The sequence below is a fragment of the Nestor notabilis genome, unplaced genomic scaffold (genome assembly GCF_000696875.1).
Source record: "Nestor notabilis isolate BGI_N333 unplaced genomic scaffold, ASM69687v1 scaffold10932, whole genome shotgun sequence".
NCBI lineage: Eukaryota > Metazoa > Chordata > Aves > Psittaciformes > Psittacidae > Nestor > Nestor notabilis.
Window position 1 is genome coordinate 22,365 of NW_009919760.1, and position 13,398 is coordinate 35,762.

At 39.9% G+C, this 13,398-nt stretch overlaps 1 protein-coding gene across 1 annotated transcript in view; it reads right to left on the reverse strand.

Moving 5' to 3' along the window:
- LOC104402483 (disabled homolog 1) overlaps positions 1–13,398 on the reverse strand; it is a gene marked incomplete at its 3' end in the record, with an annotated part of 87,128 nt that overhangs the window by 19,239 nt on the left and 54,491 nt on the right. Inside the window, exons 2-3 of the mRNA XM_010010370.1 lie at positions 11,876–12,015; positions 9,468–9,566 (exon numbers count right to left, since the gene is read on the reverse strand). Of these exons, the coding sequence (XP_010008672.1) occupies positions 9,468–9,566; positions 11,876–12,015 (239 nt within the window). The remainder of the gene's footprint in view (positions 1–9,467; positions 9,567–11,875; positions 12,016–13,398) is intronic.

Below are 13,398 nucleotides of genomic sequence, written 5' to 3' on the forward strand. Positions count from 1 at the left end.
GGCGGCATGCTTCCCAGCCATCTCCAAGAGCAAGGAACAGCACATTTCAAAGGGGGATGTAACTTTCTGTTATAGCACCCGCTGAAGGTCCCCCACCGCTCTCCAGGGAGGTTTCAGTGCATCTCAGCTGCCTGCACTGTTATTATGTCAGCATTTTTCTTGCTAAATCCTTTCCCAAGCAGTTTGAAATCCAGCCATTACTATTCTGTGTGTCCTGAAAATGGACCTGAAATTTTCTTCTAGTGTGTAATGCATTAACCTGGCTTAAAAATACCAGTAGTTGCAAGCAACTCCCCCGCCCCAAGCAGCTCGGTATTTTAGGTGCTCTTATACAAGACAAAATTGCAGCTGGAGAAAAGGAATATGGCTCCACTGGAGTCAGCAGGGCTACAATGTGGCTTTTATATCTTAATTCATATATCTGAATCACAAAAGGTAGTGATTTTAGGCAAAAAAACCCAATATAACTCTTTACTTTGAGTTTTCTGCCATGGGACAATACCTTACCAGAGGAATACAGCACAGCTCTGCTATATAACAGGGTCCATAACAAATATTTTTATAAGTAAAAGCTGGCTTTTAACTTTTTAGTAAAATTCACCTTAAATTCTGTTTAAGCAGACAAAAATCACATAGTAATTTTCACTACAACAGCTCTACAGACAGACACCCATCCCCATATGCAATGGAGGCTAAATGGCAAGTAGGAATATGTGCAGAGTGAGAATCCCCATACAGTAACACAGAATTTATGTAGCAGTACCTCCCTTTCATAAATCCATCCTGGGGTGCTTGGATTAAACAACAGGAGGCCAAATACAGCCAAATGAGACCATCACTAAAATAATACAATCTCATTTTCTGCCTCTTTGAAAGCAATCAACTTTTTACCCTTTTCAACACTAAACAATGCAACAAATCCTCACAAATAATTTCGGTTTGGATAAAATGTCTGGAATAGCTTTATTTTATCTTAATGTCAGAAATACCAGAACACTCACTACGAAAAAGCTGAACACAGCTCTAGATGAGAGTGTTTCCAGCTGAGAGGAAGGAGAGAAATTTCAGCCTTCCTCTGTATGCCAAGTGTTAGGAGGAAAGACAGAAGAATCAAACCACAGCTCTAGATCTTAAAACTCTCAGACTTCAGAACGTGCAAAATCACATCTGAGTTTTGCCTTCTGGGTTCTTTTTTCTGCCACAGTGACAAGAAAAAAAATACATGAGGCTTTTACAATCTTCTTACAGCAAACTGGACATCTGTAAAACGTATCTCTATGAACTTGTGGCTATTAAAAATCCCTGCGGAGCATGCTGAGCCGTCCAAACTGTCTAGGGCACAGTTTGGAAGGCCAATAAGAAATGAATTATAATAGTCAATAAAGGATGTAATTATAGAAGTAGGTTCTTCTGACATTTACGTTTTGCTAACTCTCAAATGCTGTTTATAAAATGTTATTGTCTCCCTTCTGAAGCATCAGAAGACTATAAATACCTTGTAAGAGTAATAAGCTAGGTTTTTAAGTCCCCTGCTCTGCTATATTCTAATTAAATATATTTATTGCATATAGAACAGTAAATGCCATGTCTTACTATTCATACTTACAAGTAGAAAAATGGGAAACTGTCAAGCAACAAAGCAAGATGGCCAGTTGGCCAGAGGGATCTTTTGCAGGCAGGAGCTGTGGACAATGCAATACAATTTCTGTAATGCAGAAGAACGGCCTCGATATCACCATTTTCAAAGGTACATGCAAAATGTGACTTTTTCAGTATGTTCCTTATTGTTATTATGTAGTATTTTTATCACTGCAGTCCTTTGAAGTCCTCAGCATGATCCAGGACCCAACATTTCTTACAGAAAAGTTCCTATAAATACAGAATTCTGATTAAAAAACTGAATTATAATCCCAGGGACTTCAGACTTTAATTCCAATCTCTGAAAGCTAAGGGGCTGATGTCCCTTGGATATCTCTAAGGTGCATGACTGCAGTAGCTCATCCTCATAAACCCTCGGGTATGGAGAACTCCTTTACTCGCTACCTTGGCAGATGCCCCTCATCACGGAGGGATCTGAAGGGATCTGCAGGAATACATACAAAGAATCCCTCCAAAGTGTCATGGGCAGGATGGGAAAAGGCTCAGAGTTGTTTATTTGAAAAGTGAATAAATGAATGATGAAAGTTGGTACTTATCAGTTGATGAAAAGTAAAGACAGCCATGAAGAGCCTGGGAAAAACAAAAACAAGTTGGGCAATAGGCTGATAAAATAGAGAAGGCAGATTCAGCATAGGAATGCAAAGAGAAGTGTGACATGATCAAAAGAATAAGCTGAGGCAGCAATCTCAGCAGTCACGATGGATTTCAAAAAGAAAAGTCACATTTGTCAAGGACAAAGAAAGGGATAACAATTGAGACAGCAGATGAAGAGAGGCAGGACTGGGTTTTAATCCGTAAGCATGACAATAAATGCTGTATTTCAGAACAGTTAAGAAGAACCTGCAAGATCTGGAGTTACCCTGCATGTGATAATCGAAAACAACATTGAGTCAAAAAGCCTGCTGTATTTAGAGGGCTGAATAATGGATGATGCTGATGTTTTCCTCAGTGTTCCAAAAGGAGGTCAGAGAAAGACCTTTGGGAGTCAGAATTAGAAGGCCTGGTTTAGCCACGTTAAGCTTGAACTGCTGGCTAAATGTGTAAGGAGAGGGCTGGAGAGATAGGTCAAGATTTGAACAGAAGATGTCAGGGCCGGCATCATTTGGTTTGCCACAATAACCAAATTCATATTTGCAAATGAAGTAACGCTCATGAAAAACATAGCAGGAAGAAAAAGAGATCAAGGACAGAGAGCACCCAGGAAATCCCAGGTGGAAACTGTAGGAGAGAGAAAGAGAAATTAGAAACACAGGGGCAAAATCCAGAGACAAGAGCAATGGAGACCAGGGGGAAGGACTTCATTCAAAATCAGTGGCTAAGATAATGATGCTAACAGAGTACTGCACCTCAAATCAACCATGGAGAGTCAAGCAGGAATTTTGGGAAGATCAGTTTCAGAGAAAAAGGGGACAAACCCCACCTCTGGCCTGGAGCTGGAAGGAGACCATTATCAATCTCCTGGCCAATACTATGCTCGGGCCAACACAAAAATGCAGTGAACTAATCACATCAACTCTCCTGCTCACTGCAGAGTGAGTAGAGAGGGGAAAAAATTAATTCCTTCTTTTATTTCTATTTTTAAATATTCAGAGAAGCTCAGAGATAGAGACTTGACAGTTTGACATTTCATCTGCTCCAGCACATGTGCTTCAAGGAATAACTACAGATCCGTAATCGTACCTCGATTTCTGGTCAGAGATGCCAGAACCAACAGATTTCCAGTAAAGTCAAGAAGTACCTTTGGTACATTTTAAATGAGGTATCTTCTGCCAACAGTGAGAATTTTAATCTTGCTAAAATTTCCTTTCAGCCAAGTTTAGCTGTCCTGTTAGCAATCTATCAGCATAATTAACACTATCATTCACATCAAATGGAGATGAGCAGCAGATCCAGGGGTTATCGGCACAAACTTGATAAAGCCTCAGAACAAGCTAGAAAATGCTTTGCACAAGTGTTAGCAACAACTTCTGAAGAATCTGTGCATTATAAGGTCAAGAGAGCTTAAAAAGTCAGGAAGATGGGCAAGATGTAGGCATCTAAACCAGTGGCTGGACGATATAAGAGCCATAAATTTATCTCACTACAAGAAAATAATCTGAAGGCAGCAGGATTATAACTATCCACTACCTGTTTTATTTATTTGGACATCATTAAAAGATAAAGCAGAAGATCAACCACTAGTTCTGTGGCCAGCATGAAAAGGCAAATCAATCTGGTTTTGTACAAAACACTACAGGTAAAGGTCTGGTCCCCCTTCCATGGAACAAGGAGGTATTATTCACTGAATAATACCTTCTTAAGTAGGTAACCACTGTTCTCCATGAGAGTCACATAATCCTCCTCAAAGATAATAAAGGTTAGAGTAAGGGACATATAACAAGAATGAGGATATATAGTCAACATGAAATGTACGTATTTATACATATGTTTTTTCTTCCTAGAATTCATACTGACAGCCTGAAGAAAATGGCTACAGATAAAATTAATAAAACATGAAAAACACACTGCAACGCTTCTCTGCAAGCCTGTAACCCAAACAGACACTTACAGTATTCCTAGAAATTTTATAATCCCACAGGCTGTGCCCAAGCCCTGTGTTTTGATAAATACATGGGTCAACATCTCTGAAAAACTAGCCAACTCCTCCAAAGTATATAACAGACAATGCAAATGAAACTCAGTTTTCGGGTACTTGTAGGACAAAATAGGAAAAACTGGGGACATGGCTGTTACCTTCATAAACTGGGTTACAATCTGTCTGTTTAGTGTATTTCTCACAAATAAGATACTGATACAGCTCTACTACGCTTTTTGGACAAACATGGAATATACATTAATAATTAATAATAAAGAATCTCTAACAATAGCTCATAGAAAGCTACTTATTTCAGTATATTCTGGCAATTTGCATATCCATGAGCTGATACAAGATTTTACTTTAACAGAAGTAATTCTTTACTTAAGCCAAACAGTAATTTTTTGCTTTCATCTTATTTCTCTTTCATAGTCTCTGTGTTTTCCATTAGTCAACAGGATTTTGCAATTAGAAAGAACACGAGTTTAAAAGTCTACCTTCTTACATGAATGTAGAAGAACATGCTTTTCCAAGTATTTTATAGAATTTAATTGTTACTTTTAAATACATTTTCAGAAAGTAACTTCCAGTAAACAAAGATTTATTGTTACATAAATAAACAATGAGACAATTACAGCCTCTTTGTGGAGACCATATTAGTCACGCACGTCTAATGAAGCATTACTAAGCTATCGCAGGGAGATAGCCTGATGTGTGTGATTAACAAAATAATACTCATAAATAGCTAAGAACAATGATGGTCCTTTAAAAATCGTGCATATCCTTCTATATTCAGAGTTATGGGGGGGTTTAACCACTAAGTTCCACCCTGAAAAGGAGAATATTAACTAGAATAATGCAACTATTAAAATTGTGCATATCCTTCTATATTCAGAGTTATGGGGGGGTTTAACCACTAAGTTCCACCCTGAAAAGGAGAATATTAACTAGAATAATGCAACTATTTGCGTTTTTGCCTTCTACAGACCATGCTTTTGAAAATATCAAAGAACTGTCATGAAAGTCTACTAACAAAGAATGTATTTCAGCTTGAGATCTAATCAAGGTGAATACGACAGAATAAGTGGTGGAAAAATATATTCATATAATATGCAGCCATGAAATATCTGAAGTGGCACTAGGTAGAAAAAGTCTCAGTTTAGTGAGAATTGTGGTAGGCTTTTAAAGTTAAGAATGCTACGTATTGCCTTCAGGTGAGGTATATATTTGGCAAACATTCTGGAGAAAGCAAGTGGGATGACTGGCCAACATATGACAGTACACAAAAAAAGAAAAAATAAGGTTGAAACCCATGTGCAATGGCAGGTTTTGACATAAAATAGGAAAACATTCTGTTAGTCAAATTACATACAATTTTGGGACTCTCAGCAGCTCAACAAGTCTAACTCTTAAGGACTGATTTGTTCTGCCTACGCGAGCAGGCTCCTCCAGCAGATGAGTGAGTCTATCGGACAACATACACAACCTACAAACCTGCAGGGTTGATTCTGCTAAGTATGGCCCTTCCATCCCTTTCTAGACACACTGACAAGTGTTTGAACAGTCGCATGAATGGACCAATTTAGATGAATCCATGGCATAGAATGATGGAATATAAGAGAGGAGTGATTATTTCCATTGCACTGCTATATGTGAACTAAATGGTATGGCATCTACAGAGCAAACTCACAGCAAACCCTTCTTGTATTTTTCTTGGTGAGACAAAATCTTCCCAGAATGATATTCCACCTTCAACCCAATCTCCTTCATGGATAAATGTACTCAAAGGGCAGAATTCCTGATGGCTGGAATAACAGCGTTATTAAAATCAATATTTTTTGATGAATATTAGGTCTGGAACATATTAAGGAGAGCCATAAAATACCAGGGGAAAAACCTTGCTTATCATTTTCAGTAGTAACCCAACTACAGTCTTTCATCTGCAACGAATTATGGAGCAATTCCCTTAAATCATCTGTATGAAGTCAGTTATGACACTGCCAGTTTTAAAAATTTTGCTAGTTTTGAGCTACAAACTGAGTTTTTATTGTGATAAATTAAAATCCAACAATGGCCTAAGATACTAAACATACAGAAGCCCACATTTTTTCCCCTGGGCATTTTTTCTCTATCACATCAGATTGACATTGTGGCAGACAGGATAGCAATAGCCAGTGACAAAAGTTAAGAAAGGACACTCCAGAGAGGTAAATAATCTTTCCAAGTAAACAGCAAATGACTGCTCTGGCCCAAAATATCCTTTTGGGAATTCCAAAACCATGACAACACAACTAAGGGAGAAAGCATTGTAGGGGGCAAGGAGGGCTGTAAAAGGAGGAGAAAGCAAATCCAAGATTATCCAGGCTCTTCCCTAATAAGGGCATATTTTTTCCCCTGTTACATGAATGTGAACATTGGTCTTAGACTTTATATACGCTTAAGTTTAACCCAGATATCAGAAAATCTGTGTGAGCAAAACATAACCTTTTTGCAAGCACTTTTGCTTCCTTCCCATCAAAAAAGCCAGGCTGAGCAATTGTACATCCCCAGTTTTGCCAGCTTGTGGGATTTTCCCTGTTGCTTCTAAATCAAGGATGAGATTATCAGTGCATCACCTAATTACATCATCCTTATTTTGCCTTATAGGAAGCTCCACGTTATAGCAGTATTGCAGCTTTCTTTGGGGATTACTTAAGCACATAGACATCAGTGTGAGACTACACAGGCAATATTATTTACTACTACAACAGCTGACATCTCTTAGCATTACACCAGGATGAGCCAAAGCTGTACTGGCTGAGACACAGTGCATCACTCATAAACATGGGTCTCTTGTGCTTTGGAAAGCACCTTGCCTCAGTAGTGCTCCTGTGGGCTCAGGGATCCCAGAGACACTGTTGGAGCCTGTCCATGACCCATTGCTGATGTTAACCACTGTATTTCGGATGTTAAGACTGTATGTGACTACCAGCAGGAACAGGAATGAGATGGCAACTGTAGGCTGGCAAAGCAGAGAGAGGCTGGATGAGAGATTATGAGAAGAATAGGTCCAGCATGTGATACTCTGGGACACGGAGAGACCCAAGCTGGGGGAAAAAGCTGAAGGGGTGGTGGCTGTGAAGAACTGGCAGAAGAATTCATGCTTCAAGACCTTGGCATGGAAAGCACGATTCTCCTGCTTTCAAAACAATGTGTAAAAACTGATGTTGAAAGCTCCCCACATCCCTCTGTCACAGTTCCTTTTCAAGAAGGACAACTCAATATTCCTGTCCATCACCCCGGCAGCTCAGGGGCAGACATCTGGAAGGTGGATTTAAAGGTTTCAATCTAAACCTCAGTGACTGAGTGACAGAGCTACTATAAGGATGATACAGTCATGTCAGATTTAGAGTACAGGGTGTCAAAGTTATGAAACGAAGGAGACTTGTTCTCGTGTTCCCACCTCACCAGTTGAAGATAGGAGAGCGTGTGGGATGCTGCAGGAAAGGCAATTTGGCTAAATGACACCTTTGTTTCTAAAACACATCCCTTTGTCCCTCTTTATTTTATGAAAAGACATCCAATGTTTGTGCATCGTTCAGAGACAAGCACAAAAGGACTAGTTTTTCTTCTGTTCTATTTGTCCAAGAAAAGGCTTTAGTCTTAGGAAAGCAACTGTGGCCTCAGTGCAATTTGACATTTCTGAGCACAGGCTGCAACCTCAGCCAATGCTCTCTTAAACACTGCTTTCATATGAACACTTTACACATGCTGTACACAACACATTCCAAATGAGCTTTTCATTACTAAGTACTTGTATTATGTATCAGTGAGCTCAATGACATTGATTTTCTAATAATATAAATTAACTGGCAAAGATAATTTCATCTACCATCAGTAGGGTCTTATTTCTGACACCATTTTAAATAGTTATTCTTTCAAAAGATTAAATCAAGAGCTTTTTAAAATTCAAGGCAGAGCTTAAACTGCTGTAAAGATCTTCTTAATTAGGATTAAAGCAGTTTGTGTGTTGTTGCTTTAGATCCAAGTAGTATAATATTTTGCTTAGGTTTCTTCTTTCAGAGCAATTTAAAAAAGCAAACATGCTATTGCTGTGGCAAAAGCTGCATAAGGCATAGATGACTCCTGCAACTTCCTCGACCAGATGCTACTGGATGAGTTGCTGCTCAGCACCCTCAAACAACCACCTCAAACTTTCCAGCATCTTTTACCTCCAATTCCATGCAATATATGCTTTTTCTACCACTGACAATACAAAAGCTCTGCTTCTTACGGTCACCAAGTACCTCACAGGAGACAGTCGTTGCTATTTGTAGGAGTATATTACATTATTTTGACTACAACTGCATTCATGTGGAATTACAGACCTGAAATAAACTCTTATGATTCCCCTGGGACATGCTCAGGTCAATCCCAGCTGAGTGTGTGCTGCTCCCAGGTGCCCCCCAGCAAACACTGCTCTTCCTTTTTTTCTCTCTGTCTCAGACATCAATGGGAAAAACAAGCTCCACTCTTCTGGAGTTGTCTGCAGCTCCCTGTTCCAAATTGCTTTCCTGCTCTTACTTCTCTTGACACAAGGAGCCCAATCCAAGGCAATTTTAGCCTCTAGTCCTAATCTCTTGTCTTTATATTATCAGAAATCACTTGACCTTTATTACCAAGGAGCCTTAAACAGCATCCAGAGGATAGGTGTGGTTGGGCCCAGGCAGGATAAGAAAACCCATGCAAGCAGAGATACCAATCTATATCATGCATTTCTAAAGTCTTCTACAAACAGTAGGCTGGTATTTCCAAGAAGCCATTTTTCATCTGGCAGAAGGAAAACAAACCCCCTGTTGCCACTTTCTGGACTCGGAACTGGGAGTGTTTATACATCTAGGGAGCATCATCTGTGTACTCAAGTGGTTCTGCAGAAATATCCAGGACAAGGCTTTACAATAACCCATGTGCTCATGCTACACTTCACACCTCAGCTATCTAACAGCTCACTGTGATATATGATAGTTTAGTGTGTGGTGTCCCTGCTCATGGCAGGGGGGGTGGAACTAGATGATCTTAAGGTCCTTTCCAACCCAAACCATTCTATGATTGTATGATAACCCTTTATAAAGCCGCTTGGATGCTTCAGGTGTGCTTACACCGGTGAGATATTGCTGGCCAGCAAGGAAATGCTTTTAAAGAAACATCCCTGAAAATATTCAGTGCTGTTTGATCACCTGGTTGTTTTACTTACCCCTGTCTTCTCATCGAAGATTTTGATTCCCCCAAAGGAGACTGTTAAGAAGATCTTTTGTTTATGTTCTCCTTTCGAACGAGCCGCAGCAACAATTCCCTATTGAAACAAAGAACAGTTTGGCTGGTTTCATTACTCTGCCAGATCCCACAGCATAGCACAAAGATTTGCTTGTGAACAATTCACCACTTTTCTAGGAAACTCTAAGGGCTTTCCAGGAACAGTCCCCCTCTTACTTCTGGCTTCCTCCCTTTTCTCAAGGTACCACATCTCTTTAGGCATTTCAAATGTGCTCCCACGTCCAACCCCTGCACTAGCTAATCCTCCATGAAATTCGTTGTCATGGAAGGAAGCTGAAGGTCATGTCTAGCACGCTTTTCCCAGCTACAAGCTGTTTTGTTTTCTTTCTTCTTTTAAAGAAAACAAACCAACAAGCAGTGGAAGTAAAAAAATGCCAACAAACCTTAGCTTACTTCATGGGCACATTCATCTGGAATAAGCAAATTGAGCTTTATATTTTGTTATTATTTATATTTTATTTATATTATAGAAGAAAAAATATTCTTCTCAAAATCAAACTACACCTCTACTGTAAAAAACTGGTATTGAGGGTTAGTTTTTTTCATGATTCCAGGCTTTTACTTTGTAAGTGAACTTGCTGATATGCTTCTCACATATTATTCTCCCACATAATAGTAACTTCTGTTTCTACCTTCTCAGGAGCCTGCCCTTACCAATAACACTGTCCTAAGATGAAATATAATTAATTGCACTAGTAAATTAATGAAGATATTTAGCCTTTATCTGGTAGTCTGCAATTTCAACATGTTTTTTATGTTGCATTTACAGACATTACACAGCCATGAAAATTAAAGTGAAAAATTCAGTCATTTATCAAAAGTCACCCCAAAACTTTATGGCTGGCTTAAACACCTACGTTTCTAGAGCCCATAACTTCATGCTATGCTGCCTTATACACAAACATGAATTCCTAATGCCCCCTTCCCTTAATAGTTGTAGTCATCTCCCAGTACTGTTTAGATCAATCTCGCCACCGTGCAGACAGGTATCAGGCAGCTGGGAGATGTGGAAATGGTAATCCATGGAGGAGAGAGACAAAAAGGCTTGTGCAGCAGAACAGTGACAACTCTCCCACGTTGCTTCTAGGAACTATGAAATGATGAGAAGTAGCCAGTATACAATTAAAACAGGCAGGAATATTGTGGCAGATGTGACATACCAACAGTGCACCTTTTAGAGTAGATTAGCTTCTGCTTGCCATAAATGTTTGTAACTGATTTGTAAATTATCTACCAGATCTTGCTTTTAGATTGTTGAACCGTAAGATGTATGTCACCCTTTGCTGTTTCTTCATGCATAATTTATTCCTCCCAGTTCCTTGGGACTGGAACCCTGCTGGTTGGGAGTGTAAAAGATATCATTTAGTGATTTCTCCTCCTGAAAAAACAAGCAACGGAAAATCCATCAGCTCTCTTGGCAGAGGGCTGGGGAGAGGACTGGAAGGAAAAAAACCCAAGGTTTTACTCCTAGACCTAGCTTGTAACCCTGTAATGCAGACAGGAAACTAACACTGCACTCAAGGAAAACACAACCTATCCTTCCTCCTCAGTGACCTCAGCTCTTCCAGATGTCCCAAGACAAGACAAAGGATGCTTCCTATAGAGAACTGTTATGCTTTTTGAGGGTTGTAAGAAAAGACTCAAAGAAGGATGTCTATCAGGCTCCAGAAAGTCCACCCTCCTACACCACTAGCGCTTTGAGACTGTCTACATTCTGAGTTTGCAGTCTGCTCAAAATCTGCCTTTGTCACTGCTCCGTTTCTTTCCCCAAACTCTGGGGACTCCTCTTAACCTTCTAATGCTCTGTCCTCTCAGTGCACTGCCTCCTGATTTTGTAAACCATCAACCCTGCCATTACAGACGCAAGACATTCTCCTCCCATTTAGGAGAGTAGTTCCTCTTTATATCTGGCTACCTACACCCCATACTCACCCCTTCCTGCCTATCCCGACAGGAGATAATGGTCAAAGGCAGGGCTGTAGTCAATTGGCACTGCCATATAAGATGTTCTGATATACCATTTTTCTTCATAGTAGTTTACCTCCTCTTTTGCATAATAGAATTATTCAATTTACAGATGGGTTGTTTATAATTTGTGGACAAACTGCAGTGGTGTCAGTCATGAATAACTACTGAACTCAGAGAGAAGGTACTTAGATTAAACTGGGATAAGCAACACCAGCCAGGAATTCATGTAAAATTGGCTGATTTCAATACATAATTAACCAGAGTGAGACTCAGTGTCATGAAAGGAGAATGAGTAAAAGTTCAAGCTGAAACTTGCTCCCCTTAATTCCATAATATTAAACATTAAAAGTTTCACTGCACCTTCAGCTTCATCATGGAGTCTTGGCATAACTTGTCTCCTCGTGCGGCAGAAACCTCATCTATCCCAATCAGTTTTGCTTTGTATCGAACACCGTCACCTTTAAACCTCTTTATTAAAGTGGCTTCACTGCGATCCTGACCTGAAAAGACATAAGGGAAACAAGGAAATTTACTTGAGTGCAGAGGAAAATAAATGAATAAATACTCACAATTAAGTGGCAAATTAGATTTAGCTCCTACCTCAACACCTTAACATGCAAACATTTCAATAAAATTAGAAGAAAATTAGTTCAATACAACCTCTTGGCCTTACTACCTCAAATGAATTCACAGTGGAATTGGAGCCATACAAAACCTTCCGCACGAAATTTGCACACAAATTAGGTTTACAGAAAGAAGAGATAAGCCTGCATCAGACCTCATGGATCTGAAAACTTCTCATCTGGATGGGTTGTTTTAATCCCAACACATTTGAGAATTCTTAATTTTGCAGACAAAACTAATAGAAACATGCTTTTTCCTTGTATACCAACTTATCTGACAGTATCAGCAATATTTACACTATTAACACTTGAATGATGGCAAACCAAATGATATTATTGGCCTGTAGAATATTGCTGCTCTCAACCCCCCACAAGTAATACTGTCTCCTTGTTCTATTCTTTCTGCTTATAGACATATACAGGAACAACATAACTAGCAAAGTCAGCTCACACAGGCTCAGCTCACCCTGAGAAGCTTAAAAAAAGGCACAAGATGTTTCTTAATATCAAAACAAATGGGGGGTAAGGTAGCATAGTACTGATAAGGCCATTTGCACTAGTTTTGGCTGGGATAGACTTAATTTTCTTCATAGTAGCTGGTACAGAGCTGTATTTTGGATCTGTGCTGGTAATGGTGTTGATAACAGAGGGATGTTTTAGCTATTGCTGAGCAGTGCTTACAGAGAGTCAAGGTCTTTTCTGCTATTCTCCCCATCAGTGAGCAGGCTTGGGGTACACAGGAAGTTGGGAGGGGACACAACTGAGACAGCTGACCCCAGGGATATTCCATTCCATAGGATCTCATGTTCAGCATATAAACTACAGGAAAAGTTGGCCGGGGGCCACTGCCTGGGGACGGCCTGGGCATCAGTTGGTGGTGAGCAATTGTTCTTCATTTGCATCACTTGTTGTTCTTCGGTTTTATTTTTCTCCCCTTTTTTTTTTTCTTTTGTTATTTTCCCTTTTAATTACAATTGTTATATTATTATTATTATCATCATAAGAAGCATGCTGCATTATTATAATAATCAAAAGAAGCTGCATCCCCAGAGTGTGAGCAGCAGGTCAAGAGAGGGGATTCTCCCCCTCTACTCTGCTCTGGAGAGACGCCCCCAGCCCTGTGCTGTGTCCAGCTCTGGGGCCAACAACAAAAGAGGGACTTGGAGCTGTTGGAGCAAGTCCAGAGGAGGCGCCGGAGCTGTTGCGAGGGCTGGAGCAGCTCTGCTCTGGAGCCAGGCTGAGAGAGCTGGGCTGGGGCAG